Here is a 23378-nt window from a genome sequence, read left to right as displayed (position 1 = left end):
GCCCTACATTCACAGTACTGGAACACCCACAGTTTCAGTCCTTGTTGGTGCTTCTTTTCTCAGACCTCCTCATCCTTATTCAGTATGAGGCCTACATACATACAGCTAATTTGATGCAAGTATATTCTCATTACTCCTCAGTCAAGCTTGATTAGAAATGTGTGTCTCATCATATTGGCCATTGTTGTGTTTGTGTAGTCAGAGAGTAGTTGGTAAAGAAGCCCAGTTTCATCTTTCCAGAGAAGTCAGGAGGATTTAAACGTTTATTTTGGTGGCAGAGTCTGTTTTCAGATATGCTGCCATGGCTTTTCCATTTGTTGACTTAGAGGTCTGTGGTGTGCACCATTGTGGCTGCTTCTTTGGCCACGCATAGTGAGTACTTATAAATATGTAATCATTCTTTTTTCTTCCTAAAGTGTGTGGGAGTCCATCCCCTTAGGGCCATTTGAAAGCTTAAAGTTCCAGAGACTTTATATTTTTTTTCTTAGTAAATTATTTATTTCCAAGAAGGAGATACACTGTGTCTGTATATTTGAGACTTGTTAATAATTTCTGGTTATGGTACGTCTATTGAGTGTGTTTTAAACATCCCTTAATGATCTCAGTGCTATTAAAGTGCAAGGGTTTTCACTTTTTTCCAGAACGAATGAGGGCTTCCACCTCCTTGGATGCCCACTAGAGAGGAAAATTTTTATGAATTTTAATTATTTAAATTTCTTTGCTTAAAAGAAAAAGGCAAAGAAGGCGGCTAGCAGAAAGGATGGTGGCTTTGTTTCAAAGAGGAAATGAGCTGTTTATCATCACTTGCTTGCTTGTTTTAAGTCTTCAAAAAAACCACAGTCTCCAGAAAAAATCCAGTCTAAATAGTCTGGATTAAAATCCTGTTAAAAATATATTGTGATGAGATCAAAAGTCAAACTGGGAACTTCATTTGTTTTAGGCATGTTTTGTAAAGAGTGTTGTTACTCCTGACAACTGGAAATACAGATGTTTAACCTAAAAAGTCTTTCTACTCACATGCACCAACATGAATCATCCACCAGTGAGAGACACAGTTCATGTGATATTCAGTTAAATGAGTCGTATTCATCACTGAAATAGTTCCTTGCATGTCTTTTCATGCAGTTCTTTGTCACTTATATTTACATTTTCCTAAAGAATATAATAAACAAAATTAATAATTCATAACTATTGTTACACAGCAGAGCCTTATTTTGATACTCCCTTCTTACCACAGACCTTCTAACAAGTCTGTTTTTTCCTGTATTTAAAAATACACCAAATAAAAAATACACCAAATCAACATGGTTGTCCTAGGGAAATACAGAAAACTTTTTCTGGGAAAAGAGGATCTGTGCCCAGCAATGTGTATTGTGATGATGATCATAAATTGCAAAGAAGATACTCTCCTGCTAAAATGTAAGTTCTGCTTGCCCTCTTTCCCAGACTTCAAAAAAATAGAGTGGTAAGCACATCCTAGGGGAGAAAATCAGACTACATTGATTTCAACACTTAAACGACTCCTATGCTTAGCAAAACAGAAGGAAAACATAGTCTCTGCCATGTAGAAAAAGCATGAGCCTTTCCAAGAGAAACCAGGGACAGAAAGGAAAAATATTGTAAAAAGAGACCTTACTCTTGCAACACTTCCAAAATTAATATATTCAAGACATGGGCTAGAGAGAGAAAACTGAAAAAATGCTGATCAAAACCACCTTCTGGCACAAAGTGTACCTTGCCCAACAACACCTCATAACTTCTACCATATGGACAAAAACCTGCAGTTTGGAAGGAGAACGAGGAGCACTGATTGGAAAGCTAACAATGAGGATGGCAAGGGAGAACTCTCTCCTAACTGGACTTCTACCAGGAGTAAGAAAACAAAGACTTTGTTAGCAGAATACATGCTGGCTAGCAGATGAGGACTGAATGCCAGTCACTTACAGTATCAACAGAAGAGCCAGGGTGGTAATTCATTTCATCTGCAGATCTATATGTGTTTTGGGACTTTTCCAAGACAGGCTCAAATCCTGGCATCTGCAATGGACTTGAAACTCAAATAAAAGCGTGTTGGACTGACTTGTCTCTCTTAGCATCAGTATCACATCAGTAATGCTGCTGCCACAGATTTATTAATAAGGGTACCATATTTTGCAGTCATGGGTTAGATGAGTGGAGAAATGCCGTTTCTGGAAGAAACAGGGCATCTTTGCACTGCTGCCCTGTTGCAGTATGTTTTGCAGTTTGTGGTACAAGATTTTGTTTCCTGTTGGTCATTTGACATTTATAAGGACCTACCTCTGTGAAGCACCTGTTTTCATACCAGGACAGACGTACCAGCATTTTTTCTTACTTTGTCATACTGCCTTTTATCTCAGCCCTTTACTTTTGGCAACTCTGCTTTTCCTACCTTTATGTTAATGAACTTTTATGTTCCTTTCTTCCTTGAAATACCCCAACCAATATCATAGATTAAAATACTTGTAAGTCACTCAAATCACTCCTGACAATCTGTTTCTACTGTGGTACTAACTAGAAATGCTGAGTGATACCAGCTAGTTAAAAGAGCAGGAAGGATAGATTTTGGGTATTGCAAATGCATCTTCTTAGGGGTTTTTGCCTTTTTGCCTCCCCCTGTGGTTGCTACACCTGCTTATTACAGCCTGGCTCAGCTAGTTCGTGTGCTTTTAGTGGCAGAGATTACTTAGCTGTGTGCCTGCTCTGTTCTTAGCACAGTGGGGCTCCCAGTCTGATTTACAGCTTCCAGCTTCTACTATCAGACAAATAATAGGGAGTAATAATGATAGTAGCCTCTGTAATTCATGTTGTCCTTGGAGAGCGTGGGCCGAGTCTTTAAAGCCAAGTTCTCTGATCTTTTCAGTCTTCTCACTTTGTGGCAGGGACAATAGGATCCTAGTGATGAGTGTTCCAAGGAAGCATCATACCTCTCTGCCTCTCTTCTGCCTTGTACCATTTTGCATGATTTCTGCCACCTAATCATAGTGCAACTGTCACACAGGGGTATAATGTTTCACTTTCCTGACTCCCTGTCTGAAATAACTCAAAAGTAGGTGCTGAGATGTGATAGTTGAATCTCACTGCCTGCATACAAAAATCACAGGATAGTTACTAACTCAAAAGTTGGTTTCAAGTTTGACTGGAAAATAGGATGATCTGAACTAACTGTATTACTATCTCAAAGCCTTGTAAGGTTAGCCATTACATCAGTCACTGAAACACCTGTGGATAAAATGTGGTTGGAAAGGCTTGCAAGTGTCTTACCAAGCAAGTACCTTTGAGAGTGTAAAGATGAAGAAAGGAAGTACAAAAGGCAGGAACTACAATCAGCCTTGAATGGGAGAAATAAAACTAAACTGGTCTAGTTAATTAATGGAAGGGATTTTTTTTACTCAAATAGAAGAAGAAACGTCTTAATTTTTTTAAAGACTGCTTTAGACAAAACAACCTTTAGCTAATTTTTACTAGTAAGTGCTTAAATCCTACACTTGTCTTTGTAAGTATAACCAGCAGTGCCTAGACTTTAGAGCCAGGATTATTTTATTGGTTATTCTATTCTGTAAAATGATCAGTCATTTCTAAGTACATTTTTTGAGTGAAAGAAATACTGAAAAACAAGTCCAAACTTTGTTTATTTACAAAGAGAGAAGGAGAAAGAGTTTATTCCATTTAGTAGAGGTCCATTTATTTTACTGGGAAACATTTTCATTTTTCTTGAAAAATAAGATAGTGCTTGCCTCAGAGTTAAAGGAATTATTATTTTGCCCACATAATTGATTCACTGTAGCTTTCATTTTAGTGAAAAGTAGTTCTGCTGCAACCTTTTCTATCCATACACTACCTGCAAGAGATTATTCTTTACGAAGTTTTGAGGTTGATGATAACATGATCCTTGTGCCTTCTGAGTGAGAAAGGAAAGAGAAATCTTCCACCAAAGGAAGTGGCAGAACTAGAAATTCTTCAAAGAGAGAGGAGGAATTTTTTTTACCCAGTCTTCTAACCCTTTGTGTGGAAATAGAAATTTAGCTGCACAAAGTTATTTAAGAATTCAAATTCTGGCAGACACGAATATAGCAACTGGAATATAATTCAGCTCTCTTTCTGAAGAAGAAGTAAGATGCCGTGAACTGGCAGAGTAATGACTAAACTTAGAGGAGATTCCAATATTAAGAAAAAGTTAATGGAATAGGTCTGAAAGTAAAAATGAAATGAAATGCTGTCTTTGGATGTTTCATGGGTACTACTTAAAAATATTATCACTGGAGCTTGCAAAGTATGGAACAAAATGGGTTCCATGAGGAAAAGTCATAAGTCAGGCCAGCTGAATGCCATTCTTTCTAAGTGAAGGAAAAGAAACATATTTCACGTTTTAAATGCTACTGCTGGGAGAGCCACAAAAAATGGGAAATGAGTCAGTAAAAGGGAAATTGTAGTTACTGCGATTAACTAGAAAAGTAAGTATCTAAGGGTATGGAACCAAGCAATGTTACTTGTCTTCCACTGTATTCAGCACAGGAAGCCTGGGGAAATACTTTGCTGGGTTTTGCAGCACCTTAGGGTTTTTCTTTAAGTGTATCTCCGTTTTTCACTTCTGGCAGGAAGCACTCTAGTTTGTTTTCATCAAGTAAAGACTTTCCAAAGTCAGCACCTTAATCTTTTTTAAACTGGCAGGAAACATCTCCTTGTCCTTTCATTTTCTAACCAGCTCCCTTGAGCTATCCTGCACTCACTGCTCTTTAGTGACCTATTGTCTTTCTAGAGCACCAGAGTGTATATGTCAGTTTAGCCTTGATTCTTGTAGCTCCACTAGCCCAGACAATCTCAGAAAACAGAATTTAGGTTTTTCATGCAAGGCCTGGAGTCAGTCGTCTGTATGCAAGGGTAGAATCAAAATCTTAAAAGTAAAACAAACAAAAAAATCCAAGTATATTGTGAGGAAAATGCAGTAGGCATAGCTCAGTTGTTGGCATCAACTTAATTACCTGTTTTCATTAAATACAGATGTTTTACTGGAGGCACAGAATATGTCTTGTAGCTATATATTCCTAAAGGCTACAGGGTGATCAAGGATATTAAAAATTACTGTGTCAGACAAAGAGGTTGAAACATCAGTAATAAAATAAAGAAATAAACGACCAAAACCAGATCATCATGATAAAATAGTGTATCAGTAACACTGTTTCTGTAATGAAAGATTACATTTCAAGTATTTTTAGCATCTGTCAGTACAGCAGAGTAAAAGTTAAATCAAAGCACCTCTTTTTTTTTTAGGCTTGCAATAGTACTTTTCCACATCTCTCTTGAAAACATACAAACAAAACCAAATGCGCTAATGGACATTGCAGTTTATCAGGAGGCAAAATGAATTTCAGAACTACTGCCCTGAGTTGCCTTGCTCCCCTTAGGTACAGCTCATTCTTCTCTCCATGGTGCTAGTGCAATTGCCTGTGTGGATATGGGTTAAAAGTCAGCTAAGAATTTATTATGGGGTGAGAGGCAAATACCACTCGATCAACATCTACCTGTCAAACAGAAACACAGGAGAAGGAAAGTGACACTGCTTGTAATAGCTAATGCAGTTCAGTATTTAATATTAAATGCATGGTATGTTTATTAAATGCATGGAAGAGTCAGGGTTAGGGCAGCAGCTCTTGATTACAATGCTTGATGGTACAAGTTAGCAGAATTCACATGGATCCGGGAAGAATTTCAGTGGGACAAAAGCAAACTGAATGAAGAGGTAGTACCAACTCAAATTTCAGTCTTGATAGATGCTAAAATGTAAATTTGAATAGCTTCTGACTTGTAAAGGGTTAAAACCTAAGCACTGCACTAAAGAAAGGGACACAAGTTTCACTGTGAACAATACCCTAAAAAATTTGTGTCCATCTGATGTTGAAATAAAACTAAACAGAATACTAAGGGTAAGAAGAGCGGATTAGAACAGCAATTTTCTAAAATCCGGTTGTAAAAAAAATTAGGTATGTTAAATGAATAAGCAGCATTAAATAAAATGCAGAAAGGTAATCCCAAATTTCTGATACTAAAAGACTCAAGGAATGTTCAAAAAAGATGCAAGTTCTTTTCATTTACCCAAATAGATTTTGGAAACCACTAAGAGCAATAGTGGAGCAACATTTTGTCAGCAAATAAATAAGCTGCTGAATGGAAATAAAGGAGAATTGAGAGAATGCCAATATTATTTTAAAATAATCAATGGTAGGGATTTTTATAAGGCTTGTTAAACATCATGCATCCAGTTTAAGACAACTTCTGTTGTGAGTATGGCTGAATCCGTCACTGTGAGAAGCTGTATTCTGTTTTTAACTTGTCATTGCAATTCTTTTCATAGACAATTTGAGACGATTCCTTAATTGGATAATCAATAAATGATGCAATATGGGAGTTCAGGTGTTCCCATGTTAGGCTCTGTGCCACTTTCTGTGTAGGCTTTCTTTGGAGATTGTGCATTAGTGGTGGGTTGCTTTGTGTCGTGGAAGGCATTTAGTGGAAGTTGTACTCCATCATATGCAGAAAACATGTGTGCTTTGAATACGATTTTGATATTATCTCCCCTGCATAATGTGAGTGTAGCTGGTTGCACTGAACAGAGGGCCATGAGCTGCTAAAGAGAGACACAGCACTGGAATAGAACACATTGGATAGTACTGTGAATGGTTGCCTTTACCTAATTTCACTATTTAGCATTCATATTCCCAAAACTAACACTGGAAGCCTTAACAAAAGGGACGAAACAGTAAGGCAGAAACTGTTTTTAGCAAGTCATTACTGGTGAGTATTCCAGCTGGCTGGGGTAGCCTGAAGGAGATAATGAAGAATAGGCTGTGGAAGGAACCAGTCTTAGAAGCTGCATCTGAAAAGATACTACTTGCTGTTGACTTAAAAGTCTTGCTTGGGTTTTAGATTTAAAAGAGAGCTTTTGAGTCCTTCATATGTCTTACCATTTGCATCATACTTGATTCACTGCTTCCTGTTGGCCAAGTTCAGCTCAGCAGTTGCTTTTTTCATGAACATGCTCTAGATGTCTTCTGAATATCTACTGCAATTTTGAGTGCTGTGAAGAGTACAGCAATATAGGATTTTCAAAAATTATTTTTATATGATACAGGAAAATAAAAATAGAACTTAGAACTGTTTATTCATACGAAGTATGAATCATCCTTTATTCATACAAAGTAAGGATTTTATCAGTTTGGAAAAGCGTGTGTGTATTTGTATCAAACTAATATTCTTATGGGACTGGGCACAGGGACAGCAAGCACATCATCTTTGCTGATTAAACACTCTTGTCAAGTACCTTGGCCAGGATTTTCCAAAGAACCTGGTTCCTGCAGTTAGCTCTAGAAATGTTTTGATTAATGGTTATCACCTTTTCTGGCAGGTTTTTCTGGCATTCCTCTTGGCAAGGAGTTTTGAAGATGTAGGCCAAAAGTGTAACTGTGGGCACTCAAAAGTAGTCTTCATCTTAGAATATCCTGGTTAAAATTGAGAAGAAACATTGGAAATGCGTTCATTCTATTTTTCAGAAAATAGCTCTTCGTGTAAATTGTTCATTAATTGTTTCCTTTCCAGAAAAAGTGAAGAAACAAAATATAGTTAATGCTGTCAGAATCCTCTCTGAATCCAAATTAGTGATACAAGAATGTGTTTTAAAATATTACACTTCACTTAGGCTTTACTCTTCCTTCTCCCCTCCCCAAAAAGCTATAGCAGGAAAGTGACCCATGAATACCTGTGTCCCCTTTATGGTATGGTGCCTGAAATTATGAATGCTGACACATTTTGGTTTTTTTAAAAAAATGGAAGTCCACAAAAAAATGAAATCAGCTTAGTGAATTGAATGTTGCTTCCTTAACATTTTTCATCCTGAACTCATTTAGTAGGGAAAATGGATATTTCATCAGACATGGATTTGACGTTCCATCACATTATACAGTAAACAGTACAAACGATGTTATTTTTTTTAAATGGAGAAGCTGGAGGAGCTAAGACAGTAGCTGCTGTAAGGCACTGGTTATCTCATTTAAACAGATATTAAATGTAGGTGCCAGTGGTGTGATCATCAGCTGCTTCCCACTTTGTGAATAAATTGCTTAGAAGGAGTCTTTTTTCCTACCAGATGTGACCTAGATTTAGATTTCCAAAGGCAAAAAAAAAAAAGCCTATTGTGTAAAAAAACAATTGTGGGTAAAATGCATGGTAAATGAGCTTATCTCACTTTTCCAGGTGTTTAAGCTAATATGTTATGGAATTACAGCTTCATTTATGAAAAATAATTGAGGAAAATGTTCCAGCAAATCAAATTTGAATAAAGGCTTAGTATAGTTATTGTGTTGTTAGCAAGTTTCTAAATGGAAGAAAGAAAAGGGAGCCAGCACAGATAATAAAAAATATAGAAATTTGTGAATCTGTGAAGAGGCTCCTATAAAGGGTCAGGGCTGGCAGTGGTATCCCACCTATATTGTGGTCTTGCAGAATGTCTTAGAACAATATAAAGAATTATACTCCAAACAATGCATATGAAAGTAGGATTTTTTCTTAAAAGACCAAACATTGATATCTGTTGGCTCTGGATAAGAATAATGACATTATTAGGTTAAGTGTATAAACATCAAAAGAATAACACCTTTAATCTTTTTCTCATTCCTCTTTTTCTTTTATCGATTCCATAGGGGCTGCCACTCGGAAACCAGACCCAGAGCCTGAGAAGCAGACAGACCACACGGTTAAAATTGCTGGAGTCATTGCAGGCATCTTGCTCTTCGTCATTATATTTTTGGGGGTCGTGCTGGTAATGAAGAAGAGGTGAGCAATCAGTGGATGTTTTCTATGTCCATATTCATATTCCATCTCCTACGGCAGTACTCAGTTTGATATTGGTAAAACTATCCAGCCACCTTCGTACCCACAGAGAATTAATGTTTGTGTCTTTGTTTTATATATAACAACCTGAGGTTAATGATTCTAGCACTTCTTACATCAGTACTGCATGATGGACTCTATAATAGGAGAGTATCTTGTCCTGTGTGAGTCTTCACCCTATTCAACAGATCAGCTGGAAGCTAGATGTAGTTTCATTTTTGCATATAAAAGAAAGCCTTGAAACAGGAGCTAGAGCTAAGGTAATTTGTGCTAAGAATGACGTCTGTATTGTTCTGCATAAACTTCATTCCCTGAAAACAAAGGAAAATGTTACAATGGTGCTGAATGCTTCCGAATTCTGGTTCAACACACTCATGCATTGAGATTGTTTTGCTTTGAATGTCATTTGGAAACCGCTACATTGTTAGAAGTGTAAGGCTTTTAAAACTGTTTGCCTTTCTCAACACTGTAAGAGGTAAAATAGTAACGGGAAAAATACAGCTAGGGAGGTGGCACAGATAAGAAAAGAAACCCATATGATCTTAGAAGCTTAGTCTAGATTGGGAGAAATTAATTAGGAAATAGAATTAAGGTTTTAGTTTCTGTAATGAGCAATGTGAGATTTGCAGCTGTGAAAGGTGGGGTTGGGAATGTGCGAGTGCTGTGTAAAGGGGCTGAGTGACAAATTCTCCTTCCACTTCTGCCACAGTCTCCTTACTGTGTCCCATAACCCCTGTCCTCCTTGCTATTCCTCTTGAATTATCCCTTTTTTTCCTTTGAGAGCAATCCTGGCCTGATTTGGCTCATTCCAACCCTGTGTGGTTTAATTGTATGTTAACTAGTTTGGCAGGTCTGAGGTAGTCCAAACCCCTGAGCTGCCTGAATTTTTTCCAGAATTTGAGCAGTGGAGGTGCACAGCAAAGGAGGCAGCTGTCTGACAGTGCCTCAGGGCAGGCAACAGAAGTAGCTGCTTTTCACTCTCCTTGAGGACAGAAGCAGGGCCATGAGTTAGAAGGGCTCTGTGGAGAGAAAGGCGAGCTGTGGCCAGAGCTGGGGGCTAGGTCATGACAAGAGGTATGTAAAGCACTCAAAAGCTGCCATACAGAAGAGACTGAGACTTAAGCCCCAGGGTGAATCTGACTGGGGCAATGGAATTGACCCAGTAACCAAGTCTGCTCAATAAAGTACGATGTAGCAGGGTTGAAATCTGTTCTGACTTTGCAGTACTTTTTTCTTCCCACTTCCGATTTCTTGCATCATTCATACCTTCAATTTTAACAGTTGAACTCCCAAACTCCTCCCTAGGGCCAGACGCAGCACTTGGCATGCAGGGAGGAAGGCTTCTTGGATTTTCTGGCCAATTGTTCTTCACACAATTCCTGACCAGCATTCATCATTTTCTCCGTTCAGTTCTGAGCCTCTCCTTAAGTGTTTCTGCCAAGGGTAGAATGTATTCACCCAGGGGAGACAAGTTATTCTTAATCTTGAAGGGAGAGCATTGCAAAATTATCCAAATAGTTTCAAAGTGAATAAGGTGTCCAGGTCTCTGGCTAAATGGATGCTATGCCAGCTCCTGCTTTATTCTCTAGAGAAAAAATCTTTGATAATCTAATTATTAGAGGCAGGAGGGCTCAGATCCTAAGTGTTTGCATTAATGCAGAAGTATACTTGATTCCTTCTGTCTACCACAGCGGAGTAATTATTATTCATAGTAATTCTGTTGTTAAAGAAAAAGTGCATTATGTGAGCTTCCTTGGGTTTTGGAATAAATCTGCTAGTGACAGAGATGGAACAATTGAAAATACAAGTCCAGGAACTCTGTTGCCAAATGCCCACAATTTCATTGTGTGGTACAAAAAGAATGATACCAGTAACTTAAACATGTCCCAGAATGATGCTGCAGCCTTGAACAAAACAAACTGAAATGAGTTGAAGCGAATATTAAAAAGTAAGAATGGTTCATTTGTGTAACAGGATGTGACTAGGCTTTAATGAGAGTTTCAGGAGATGGGTATATTGTGTCCCAAGCCTCTAAAGCATCTGCTGTAGCATAGAAGATCTTGAATACAATTACACTTGTGACTTAAGCAGAAAATGAACCAATTATTCAATAGATTGTTATTGGTGTATTAATTCACTAGGCTGCTGAGGGCCTCTATGGTTTCACCTGGGTTTGGTTACTGTGTATACATTATGCATTTGAAGAAAATGTATAAATCATGCCTCAAGCTTAGTGTGACTGTAGTGGTTTTGCACTTCTGCAATATTTTAGGTGCTTACTTTGGGAAACAATCTTACCAAGCTAGTGTGCCATTTGACTTCTGTACTTGATCATTTTATTTCGTTTACTTTATCAGGAGCTTTACTGGTGTAAAGATCTGAATGGAAAATAAAATAGCACCTTGTAATTCAGTGGCACCTTTCCCCTGAGAACTACTTTGTTCTCTGCCCTATTATGTGCAGAATCTCTGGGCTACAGTGGTGGTTTTTACTGCACTGAGTCTATGTGCTTTGAAACTGATCTTGTTTGGAGTAGGCTACAGCAAAATCCCATTCACATTCCACTATCCCAAGGCATATCCCAAAGCAAATACTATGTGTTATTCATTCTTCCACAGAAAAGAGTCTAATGTACTTGATCTCCAGATCGCACCAATAGATGACACTGATTCTGTCTCTGGGGCTTGTCAGAGCTTAATTAACTTAATATCAAACCATTTATTTCCATTGTCAAGAGATTTGGAAAGCAGTTTCACTCATGGGATAACCATGACTTTGTCCAGCACATTCCTTAAATAGCCACCTCATTTCACTCAACAATCGTTCTTTGCTTGGTTGGTGCCAGGTACCACAGATTTTCAAAGATCAGTCTCTAGAACTCTTAATTCAGTAGCCTAGTAGAGAAGACCAACATTCAGAGAGGGTTTTCAATGCAGTACAGACATGCTTTGGATATGCCCATTATCAAAGCAGTATGTAAAGAAGTTCTGCAAATATTAATAGTCATTAAGCAGAATTATTAATTACACTGTGTAATGGTCTTCTGAAGTAGTGATATCATAAACCAGAGAGATTAGGTGGCCTAGCAATTCAGTCCATGGTTTATAGTCACTAGTGAGGGTAGAAACATCATAGATGCTGAAGCATTTTCTGTATGGACACTCAGCTTTTGACTGAAGTAAATCAAATTTGTAAACTTGGCACATGGGGTAGGGGAAGAATGTTGGTGCTTTTCACTTTATCTCTCTGCTTGGTTGTTCATAGTTCTTTATGCATTCTGTTCTATCTTTTCTTTATCCATTAGCATTCCTGCATAAAGGTGTTGTGTAATGTAGTCTAGGAACCTGCAAGCTACTCCTAACACCAGTATGGTGGCCTCAATGAGGTGATTCTGTGAAGTTAGAATAGTGCCAATAGGTTTTCTTCTCCTCAGATATGTTCTGTATCTCTACATAAGAATTAACACAAAGATGAAAACAATACACGTGTTTCCACAAAATTGATCCACAATAAAGCGGATTTTGAACCTGATCCTGAATGATAAGTCTTGAGCAAGGTCCAGTCTTTGATGTACTTGCATAGGATGTTATCAAAAACATTAAAAATAAAGAATGCACCAAGTAACTTCATCTTTTGGTCAACTTAAAGTGAAGCAGTGAAAATGAGAGTACTGTTGCTACAGCCTTTGGAAAAGCAATAGCAATTAAACCAACACTTATATAAATTAGACCCTTACTGCTTTATTTTCTTCTTTACTTTTTGTTTTTTTTTTTTTACTTTATATTCTATTTAAGTTAAATTTTAAAATTTTGCATAGTTGTTAAGTTAATGGTCCAACATTTGCTTAAAAACCCTTTCTATGTCTTTGGGTCAGCTCTTTCCATTGGGGCTGCCATTTTGTTGCTGCATTGGGAGTGCAGTAAGGAAGCAGTTATTAAAATTTTATTTCACTGGCTTCTAATTCAGTTGTAGAGTGGAGTTTTTCTGATCATAAAAAGGCTATTTTGTTTTGCCTGTTTTTATTTTCTGTTTTCAGCTGTCTCTGTGCCTGAGCCTTCCATGAGTTTCCAATGTATGTAATTGTGGCATCTGTTTAAGTCAGAGACCTTGGTTCTTGGCAGTGGATAAGGAGGGGTTTTGCACTCAGTGGAGCTGGGCTGGGAATGCATTGTTCCCATTCCCTGATAGCAAATCAGGCTGTTCAGTTATACATATACCTTTGCCAACAATTTCAAACACTTAGGATAGAAATTGAAGATAATAAGGCTGAAGGAAAATTCCAGCCTCCTCTCCCTGAACCTTACTTTTCCCTGTAGGCCAACTACAAAAGAGAGATTATGAAAGAAAACACTGAGGTAATGACACAGTTCCAAAAGTTTCCATTCTGACAGGTCAATCCTTCTGCAGCCAGCCTCCTGTGCTGGTTTTGGTAAATTTTATAGTGGGACCTTATTCTACAATTGGTATTCATGAAATTAATTAATGTCTTCAGTCCTAAAGGAGTTAAAAGTGTCACTGTATGCAGAAACAGTTTATTGACATAAAATAACCTTGCTACCAGGAAGCGACTGAAGTGCCATCCTTATAAGTAAATTTATCTTAAGTTGGCCAAAATCTTTCCATCAGTCTTTTTAACACAAGACTTCTCATACATAGACAGAAACTTTAGTTTGTATTCATTATGTAGGAGGAAAAATGGAGCTTGACCATATTTCTTTAAAAAGCTAAATCCGTTCAGTTCTGAATGGTGCTTTAGCATGTGGCCTGAAATGCTTGTATAAAACTTGCAAGTATAGAAATTTCTGCAGGATTTTAATGTATTCTTTTTACCTGTTTCTTTCAGTGTGTGGTATTCTTTGAGAGTCAAAACCTTTTGCTCTTTTTCAATGACTTTTATGTGGAAAATCTCACAACTGTTGCAATATAAAAATAGCTGGAGCTTGAGACTTCCAGTTTTTCTCATGTTACACAATTCTTAATGGGACATTTGCGCACAATAAAGTTCCTGGATTTTCAGCATTTTTTTCATAAGGAATAATTTATCTCTATAACATATTTGTCAGAATTCTGCATATAAGTACCAGCAGTGCTTCACTGATTAATTATATTTATTGTTGTTTCTCAGATTATTATACATCTTCTAGAAATATGAGAACATTTGTACTAATTATATTAAATCTCTCTCGTGGCAACATATGGCAAGAAACAGGGTTGGCAGTGTCATGAGATTCTAAATCAATGTGAGAGAATGAGTAATTCTGAAAAGAAAGGTAGAGGGAAATATAATTATGACTGAACTAGGAAACAACTACTTGCTTAAAGTGCAGGTAAGTGCTTTGATAAGACCTGATCCCATGCTCCCTATGGAATGCAAAGAGGCTTACAACTGTTTTGCAGCTTGCCCCTTACTCTATTCTTAGATATCTTTTAAAACTCAACTTCAGCAGGTATATATTTTCCACATGTGCCATGTGATTAAATATGCAGTATGTAGCCTCTTGTGTTTGAACAATACTGTTTGCATCCGAAAAATAGGAATAAAAACTGGGAAATATTTCTAACGGCATCTTCACACAAAGAAGATGAGAGAGAAAATTTGATGAAAGCCTAGTTTTCAAAGGGATGCCTGAAGCATGTAGCCAGAGGCAAGTTAACATTAGTTATAGTCCTTTGCAAGGCCTGTTTACATGTTTCCTCTGTAGTCAAAGGACTGTATGCATGTGCTGTAAAAATTACAAATGCCTACATAGTTCTTTTCAGTCTTTCATCTTACCAACATGTGAATGCTAGTTGACATTATGCTCAGAGATGCTTTAAGATCTCCAGCCTTCTTTTAATTGCAGTCAATACATGGAATTCATTTGGGTTGGAACTTGCCCTTTCTGGGGGTTTGCAGTCCTGCTTGTAGTGGGAGGGAGGGAGGGAGAGAGGGAGGGAGAGAGGGAAGGGAGGGAAGGAGAGAAGGATGTAAAGCAGAAGAGCATAGCTGGAGGGCATCTATATTTTATGCTGGCACAGAGCATGTCTAGGTGGATTGTCTGGCTGGGCAAGAGGTACTGCAAGGCTGACTGAGCCCATATTTGTCAGGGTGCTGGTGTTAGGTCTCCCAAGTTGGTTTTTGTGGCATTCACGTGGGCAGGAATAACATGGATACAGGATCAGTTCTCATTTTAATGTCTGCCACATGGGGGAATACCACTAATATAATTTTAGCCCACGAGGACTGACTTTTTATTTGCATGACAGTAAGTATCTTTTCCTTCTGAATTTAAAAGATTATTTAAAAGCTGAAATATTGAAAGAGCTGTGGCCATTGATGGTCCCACTCTCTAAACAAGTCCTTTCAAAGGCAGAACTGACTGCTTTAAGTAAAAAAAGAGGGATTGGCTAAGATTCTGCAGTGCTATGACAGAGAGAGAAGCTACTTAAAGCATAGTCTGAAATTCTTTATTGTTAAGCTTTTAACACCATGTTAGAATTTCTGTATCCCTATTCCTAATGCATCTGAGGTGTAATCAGAAGTGGTTTAGCACTTTAATTGGGAATATTTGTGTGTGTAGTGTATGCAGATATGAACAGACATTAAATACCTAACATTAAGGTAGGTGTACCTAAAGGTGGTTTGATTTAACAGTTGGAGATGCATTATATATTGTATTGCTCAAAGTGTTACAGAGATTGGATATGTTACCTGTCTATTTCAGAAACATTGCATGATATGCCCAGATATACATTCTTGCTACCTTTCATTTGTATCACCAGTTCAGGTCTCAGTTTCATCTTGATTTTTCATACATTAATATTTGACTTTTCTTTCCTTCCATTTCATCTTTTCCACCACTGCCTAATCCTTCCACCATCATGGCAGAAGAAGCTATCACTCCTACACTTACTACCTGTAAGTAACTTCTTTGTCATCAGAGACACACTTTCTGCCATGTTGTTCCATGACTAAGTAGTGAATGCTAATACTGGAAGTTCCTTTATAAAAACATACTTTGTAAAAGTTACACGAAGAAAAAAGCAACATGGTCAATAATGTAATGAAATATTTTGCTTTATAAGAGTTTCTTATGTCTAATACTGTGCGTTAGGGTCCTTTGAATAACATTATGTAAAGAATTTTCTTAATTGAGAAGTAGTAGGTATAAATATCACTACCATGTCAATGAGAAATTTTCATGCCTAAATAACTATTTTTAGAATTTATTTAGTAGTTTCTTTCTCATTTGTACTGTTGAAGTTACAGCATTAGTTAGACATGTACAAGCATTTTCATTTGTTGCTGCGTACATATTATTACATTTTTATGAATAATTGATCATGCATGAACATCATAAGTTACCATTTCTGGAGTAAATTTCAAAGGAGAGAGCACTAAAAAATGAGGGCAGGATGAAGCGTAATTTCAGTAAGTAACAAATTTTTTGTTCCGATACAAATAGTAATACCGTTATATGCTGCTTTATTTACCCAAAGCCTCGCTTCATTCCCTGTTGTCAGCAGGTGATGAATGAGAAGGGTTCTTCTGTGAATTTAGAAAATTCCTTTCTGAGGTTATTCACTTTTACTTGCTTTCCAGGTACAAGGAGTACATAATAGATGACCTAAGTACTAAGGGTCTTGCTTAGTTGCAAAATGGGATATATTTAATCTTGTATAATCCTGTTGGCCAGCAGCAAAGTCAGCTATCCAGTAGTTATCTGTTTTCTTTAGACCTCAGATTTAAAAGTTATGGGAACCTATGAGATATTTTTTCATAGTTACAGAAGTTGGGGTGTTACTTGCGTAAGATAAATTTTAGTACCAGTTTTTAAGTACATACGGTGGTAGCACACTCTTGAAAGGAACACATTTCAGTAATGTTTTTATTTAAATGCAATATGAAGTTTATGATGTTCTTTCCAGTTGCTCTTCAAACTTTCTAAATACATACTTTTTTACTTTATATTTTGAAAAATCATCAAACATTCATTTATAGAATTTATGGAAAAATTATTAAATGTTTTGTGTCTTGAAAACTTGGTCTTCAAGAAACCAAACAGAACCATTCTTCAAATGAATTAAAACAACTAAAATTTAAGCCTCATAACTGAAACTCTCCAAGACGTCACAATATATGGAAATTGCTCATGTGGTTGGGAATTCAGATTTCTTATTACCTTATTTGACGTTTTATGTGTAGTGCAATTCTTTTAAACTGTTGTTTAAAGCATTGTATTAAAGTGGAAGTCAGAAAAAAATTAACTCTTCCACAGATACAGTATTGCAAAATTTTTTTCTGTTCCTGAGATGAAAAGACATATTTTCCATGAAGTACACCTTAAAAAAATAAATTCAGTTTGGGACCATTTAAATGTAATTCTTCAAAATGTCAAAATAATATAATACAATAAGCCGTGTAGCATGGTCTTGCCTTAATAAGTAAATATATTTAAATTTATATTTTAATATGATTCATGTCTTAAGGCTAAGTCAAAAACAAAATTGAAACAAATGGAACATTAAATGAAACACTATTTCATTATTTAAAGAAATTGGATTATATCTTTTTTTTCCCTCTTTTTCCCCAGACAGAGGAAAATGCCTGAATTTAAATGGTTGCTGTAGGTTTTACAAACAGGTTTTGTCCCTAGTTTTGCGATCACAGATTCTGTTAGTAGGGGATGGAATAGGGCATCTCAGGGTTCTTGAAAGTACTTTCTTAGTGACTTGAAGAAAAGATCTTTTGTTAGTGTGATACAAATTCAGTAACTTTGTAGCTTGGGTTGATTAACTCTTCCAAAAGAAATTGTGGGGTTTTGACCTCATAATGTTTTGTTCCCCATCTGGCAAAAGAAGAGAAGTAAGAGCCCTGAAAAGTGCAGTCAAGGTTGGCTGTCAGTAGGAGGAAATATTTTGGACCAAATTCTCCACCTGTTTACGCATCACACAATTTCACTGAAATTGGTAGAAATCTTAGATGAATGCAGGATTCATTACAGTTTTATTTTTAGCTTAGGAAGTTGGTATGGATTATAAAATGTTGTATATTTTGAGAAACATAATTTCAAGTACTCTGCCATTGCTAATTTACCACTTCTATACTGAGTATCATATTCAAATTTACTGATTAGTCATTGTAAATGCAAGCTGTGACATCCAAGTGAGCATCTATGCACTGAAATAGTTACTATTGTCTTGTGTGCTGCTTTGCTTGTGTGCTGTGGGCTCCTTTTCCCTAGCAGACTGCAATCTCTGCCACTTCTAGATCCATCCTAAATTAAAATTTAAAAAGAAAAAATTGGCAGATGCCTAGAGCTGCTGATGAATCATCAGAGGTGGACCTACAGCTGTGCATATTTGGCAGAGAATTATTTCTATTTTATCTTGTGTTTACTAGTTAGCCAGTCAATAGATATTACAGAAAAAAGAGTTGAGTACTGCTATTGAGAATTCTTTTTAATGGGCCTAAGTACCTCTGCCAGTCTTTCCTCCCACTCTGCCATTCCTGACATCTGGTGCATTTCTTACCTTTCACCTGTCAGAAGACTTTTTTTGTTTTGTTTTGTTTGTTTGGGTTTTTTTGGTTTTTGGGTTTGTTTTTTTTTTGTCTGGACATGGTCAGTCCTCTATAAGTTCTTTTGTTCTTAAGATTAGAGCAAATTTCATAGTGCTCATTATTTCTGCAGCAGGTCTTTTGACTTGGCAGTTATTTCAGGTAGGGAAAAAGAAGAATGGAGATGGTGTCATTAGTTACACCAGCAGTGAGTGATGTTCTCAGCAAGGCAGGTGGCCCTGGCACGACTGCTTGTTCCTGACACATTTTCTGATGGGCAAAAACCCCTGTGCCTTGGGCTGAAGAAGGAAAAGTGCATTAGTATTTTGTTGTGTAATTATGGTTAAATGGACTAGGCAAGCCTGTTGCTGAGGTGACAATGAGCACCACTGTGCTGACCATTAGCTTTTTGTATTTTTATTTTTTGTATTTAATTTTTATAAAGATTCTGCCCTTGGAGCTCATTAATCATTTGTCAGGAGCTAACAACTACATTTCATGAAAATTAAAGCATCAGAAAAACAAGTTGAGAGCTTGGACCATCACAATTTACTCCAGACACTGTTGCTTGATAGTTTGGTCAATTCAATTTACCCCAGATTCTTAGGCAGATAGTTACAGATTGTAGCTTTTATGAGTTCCTTTCCATAAAATATTTCATTATATTGCAATGAGTAGGATGTATACCAAATTAAAATGCAAAGTTGTGAAGGCAGCTTTTGATGCTGTTCCTCAGTTTGAGCTTGATATCAAAATAGTATGTTATGATTATTATTGAAATTAGTACTTATGCAACAACAGTGCTGCACAGCAGTTAGGTGCATAATGTTATTATATTTCTGTGCCTTTTCACAAGTCATTTCAGCTTGTGAAAGGTGAAGTAGGGAAATAGGAGACAATTACTACCCAATATTCTTATACAATGCTAATCATGTTAAGATCTTAATAGTGTGGGATCTGCTATTGTGTGTCCCAGCACTAATCATCTAGTTAGGTGCCCTAGAACAGGAGTGCATCACAGGTGCATCATCTGTATGGAAATCTCAATCCCAAAGCCTAATACTATATAAAAATATTAATATAGTTCTTAATATATAATTATTCATATATAATTATATAATTATTAATATATAATATAAAATATTTAGATAATATAATCTATTAATATAATAGTAGACTGCACAGGACTAGAGGCTCTATTGGCTGGTACTTGATGTACGACACAGGGAACAAAATTCCTCCTGCAATAAAACTAATTCTGTAAACACTGAGCTTTTTCATATGAATGTGCATGAAAACATATCCTACTTTTCACAAGAATTTGATAGTTCGGAGCCCAGTGGAAATGTGCTTTTCTTGTGTATCTAACTTGAGCTCAGGAGTCTGGCAGCCTGTTCTCAGTTTAGTTCTCTTGCTTCACTAGCAGATACTCAGTGTTGGCTTCTGTTTCTCTGTATAGAGACTTAATTTCTAGCTCATTGCCCAGTCCCACTGCCATTGACCTAGTACTTGGGGCAGAAAGCACAAAGTTAGTAGATTTACAAAATGACCCTAACAATTAAAGTAATAACATTACCAAAAAATCAATAGTGTCAAAACTCTTAACAATGATTTATGGATAATTCCAGAGAATATGCAATCTTCACATTTAAAACTTCTGTAGTCATTCAAAAGTAGTGAAAGTGATTAGAAACAGTCTTGTTTTCTCAACTGCAGCTAACCCTGGAACCAGAACAAGATCATGTTTGTATAGGTGGAGGAGAGAATTGAACAGAAAAACACTAATGTGTTTGAACTGTTTGATCTGTTAGACTGCACCTGTGATCTCTTCTGCACCTTTAAATATGCCGAGTTACATAGGCTTGCATCATGGAATCCTGTAACCAAAAATAACCGTGGATTTCTGTCACTATCTTGTAAGCTAGACTTAAATGATACGGGGATGTCCCAGGATGCGTGTTGTAAAGTCTACAATGCTGACGTACTGAAATCTTCAGATAATATTTAGTGTCCAAAATAAAGAAGAAGGGTGTTCTACTAAATCACCATTACTAAAAAACACATTTTTGTGCTATGTGCTGTATGCTTTGTGTACAGATACGCAATATCTAGCTTTTATGCACAGATAGCAAGCAGGGTCAGAATTGGGATTTTATTTTTAAGTAAAATACATGACATAATTTTTTTAAATCTATCTAAAGTCATTATTTCTTATACTGATTTCTTTTATCTTCTGATTCCTTTGGATCTGATTGTATTGCTTTATAGCCGAGGCTTACATTCTCATTTCATTGTAGAAAATATTGTAAATAATCCTTAAAACACTGACCAGGAGTAAGTAATTATTTATTTAAATTTTATTAGCTCTTTTTGAAGTGTGTGAGGGAGTGGCTGGTGTTTTCAAGGTCATGTCTCTGTTTCCTCTTTCTTGTACCCTCTGTCATTAGTATTGTTGCTGTTACTGTTGGTTTTCTTATCTCATTGCTGTTTCCAGCAATTGCTGTTTCCAGTATATTGTTCTTATCTCAACCTTTACCTTCTGTGCCTCCAGTTCTGCTCTCCTGTGGTGAGGAGAGGAGCTGGGAATGAAGGAGTGTCTCTTTGATTTGGAGTGGTTTCAGTGGGAACACTAAATTGGAGAATGCCATTCCTAAACCACAACACAAATTACTGTCTGTGCTCCATTAGAGTCAAGCAATAAATTTGCAGATGAGCTGAGGTTTGGACATTTTTCTGTCCTTAGAGGGGACACTATTTGTTTGGTGAAGGTACCAGGCATTTAGTGAGGGAAACAATATAACTGTAGAAAAAATAAATACTTATGCAGCCTAGAGACCTCTTTGTTCTTTCCTTGCTATTAAAACCTTTTGTTGTTTTCTAAACTAATATATGGGATTTGAATTGAATACTGAGATTGCTTTTAGAAATTGTAGAATACAGATAGTCTTGTAGGATAAGCCTGAAAGCCTGTGTTTATTATATATAACACTGAGAAAAAATACATATATTTGGGAGAGAAAGAGATGATAGTGGCAGCTATATGTATTTAAGAAGTTACCATTGTGTTTGAGTATTTGTGTTGCCATCCCATGTGACTCTTGTTGAGGTACTGTTACCAGGGTGGCCTGTCTTCTCTATAAAACCGTGCATTTAATAAATTTTCAGTTAGCCTATTGACATTGGGTTTTATCTTTCTTAAAAATTTGATTCCCAAATCAAATGCTTGCTGTCAACAGCAGTCATTTTAGGCACTGAGATTTTGCCATTATCAACCATCATTGTTGAATTATACTTTCAAAGACAGTATTAGGTGAGTCATTTTCATTCACTTTGTTTCAGACTTTTCCCTCAGGAAAAAAAGGTACTATTTGTGTGGTTTTTACTCTGAAATTGCTATTCTGTATATACAAATAGCTCAAAAATGAATTTAAATACTTCCATTTTAAATACACAAATAGGAAGGTGAGTTTCATATTTTAATATTAGTATTTATTTTACAAGGGAGTAATGGTGCTGGAAACTTAGTTTCTCTAAAAGCCGAACCTGCCATTACACTTTATGTGACTATAAATGTGTTAACAGAAAGTAGAGAATTCATGCTACATATTAAGACCAAAACTCACTTCGTAATTTATGTTGGCCTGTATTTTTTTAATAGATGGAAGTGTTAGTTTTCAAAATGGCATTATGAAATATTCAATTGATTGACAGAATATGTCTGCAAAAGATGGGACTACAGGGTATAAGGTGAAATATGCATTGTATTTCTCCTGGTCTCAATGAGGACAAGCAGAAGAAAAATGCTGAAAGAAAAATGGGTAGAAGAAATCATACAGTGAAACTAACCCTAAGACTTTGTAGCTCCAGTAAGCCACAGGCTTAGTCATTTCTGTGGTACAGATAAGAACAGCTGTAGCAAGATGTTCATGTCTATTGAGTGCTGCCAGCACAGGGCACTGAGGTGTTGTAGTCAGGTGTTAGTATTGTGATAGCTTCTACTGAGTGATATTTTTTTTGTTGAGCTTGTTATCTGAAATCTGTTTTCTGTCTCTGAATCCCATGGGAGATTTCACCTGAAATATATTACTTGAGCCTATCTGCAGGGGTTATGACCACCTCAAGAGGTAGCATCTATCAATGCTGAGTGTTAATTTCACAAGGAAAATGTTCTAATCTTGGCTTCTTTTCCTACTTCTCCTTTACTTTTCCTTTCTTACCTAAAGTACACCTTGAGCTCCTTTGAAGAGTAGACTGGCAGATCCCCAAAGGGAAGAACAGTGGCCGTTTGCTTTCTGTGATGTCTAGATGACAAAAGTCATCATTCATTTCCAAATTTTATTTCTGTCATTTTTCTTGGTCATTGGTTTCCTGCACTAATTACCTATTTCTGACATAAGAGGATAAAGAACCCTATCTCAGGTGCTTTCTTCCTCTGCTCCTGATGATTCTTATCTTCTGTTTCCACTTGAGAGTCTGTGTGAGGATTCTGTCTGACTAGGGTCCATCCTAATTTCAGGGCAATGTTGCACTTGTAAAGTGTAGCTGGGAAGATTGCATCAGTTTTGAAACTGAACATCACAAAAGCTAATCAAGCAATGAACCAGAGGAATGGACTGTGATGTGTGCTTGCATATCTAGTAAAGTCTGCCTGGCATTTCTTCAGCCCCAGACACCCTGTTGCACAAGAATATATCTTTTACGAGACAAATCATAATATGTTAGAATCACGACTCCATTTCATTTACAAAAGTGCAAGAAAGGATTTGTTATTACTGCTATTATTATTGTTAGACTGTAACGTTTAGTGTATGCTACAGAGAGAAATCTATAGGACTGTCAACAAAGTCTTGCATAATTCTGTCAGTTCCTGTGCCAGCCTGACACAATGATCCAAATAAAAAGAAGCAGTAGCTTGAACAGAGCAGAGTGTTGTAGGGCT

The 23378-nt window shown here is 36.7% G+C and overlaps 1 protein-coding gene across 9 annotated transcripts in view; it reads left to right on the top strand.

Annotated features, from left to right (window-relative positions):
- The window catches only part of PTPRM (protein tyrosine phosphatase receptor type M), a 439008-nt gene that overhangs the window by 278598 nt on the left and 137032 nt on the right, over positions 1-23378 (top strand). For 5 of the 9 annotated variants that reach the window (XM_014871229.2, XM_014871224.2, XM_088173300.1 and 2 more), the window contains 2 exons: positions 8712-8844; positions 15770-15799. In XM_014871229.2, the coding sequence (XP_014726715.1) occupies positions 8712-8844; positions 15770-15799 (163 nt within the window). The remainder of the gene's footprint in view (positions 1-8711; positions 8845-15769; positions 15800-23378) is intronic. The other 4 variants (XM_014871230.2, XM_014871225.2, XM_088173298.1 and 1 more) reach the window with 1 other exon arrangement.

Source organism: Sturnus vulgaris, chromosome 1, assembly GCF_052056855.1.
Source record: "Sturnus vulgaris isolate bStuVul1 chromosome 1, bStuVul1.hap1, whole genome shotgun sequence".
In the NCBI taxonomy this organism is placed as follows: Eukaryota; Metazoa; Chordata; class Aves; order Passeriformes; family Sturnidae; genus Sturnus; species Sturnus vulgaris.
The sequence above is the reverse complement of the archived record's forward strand: the minus strand, read 5'-3'. Positions and strand labels throughout refer to the sequence as shown.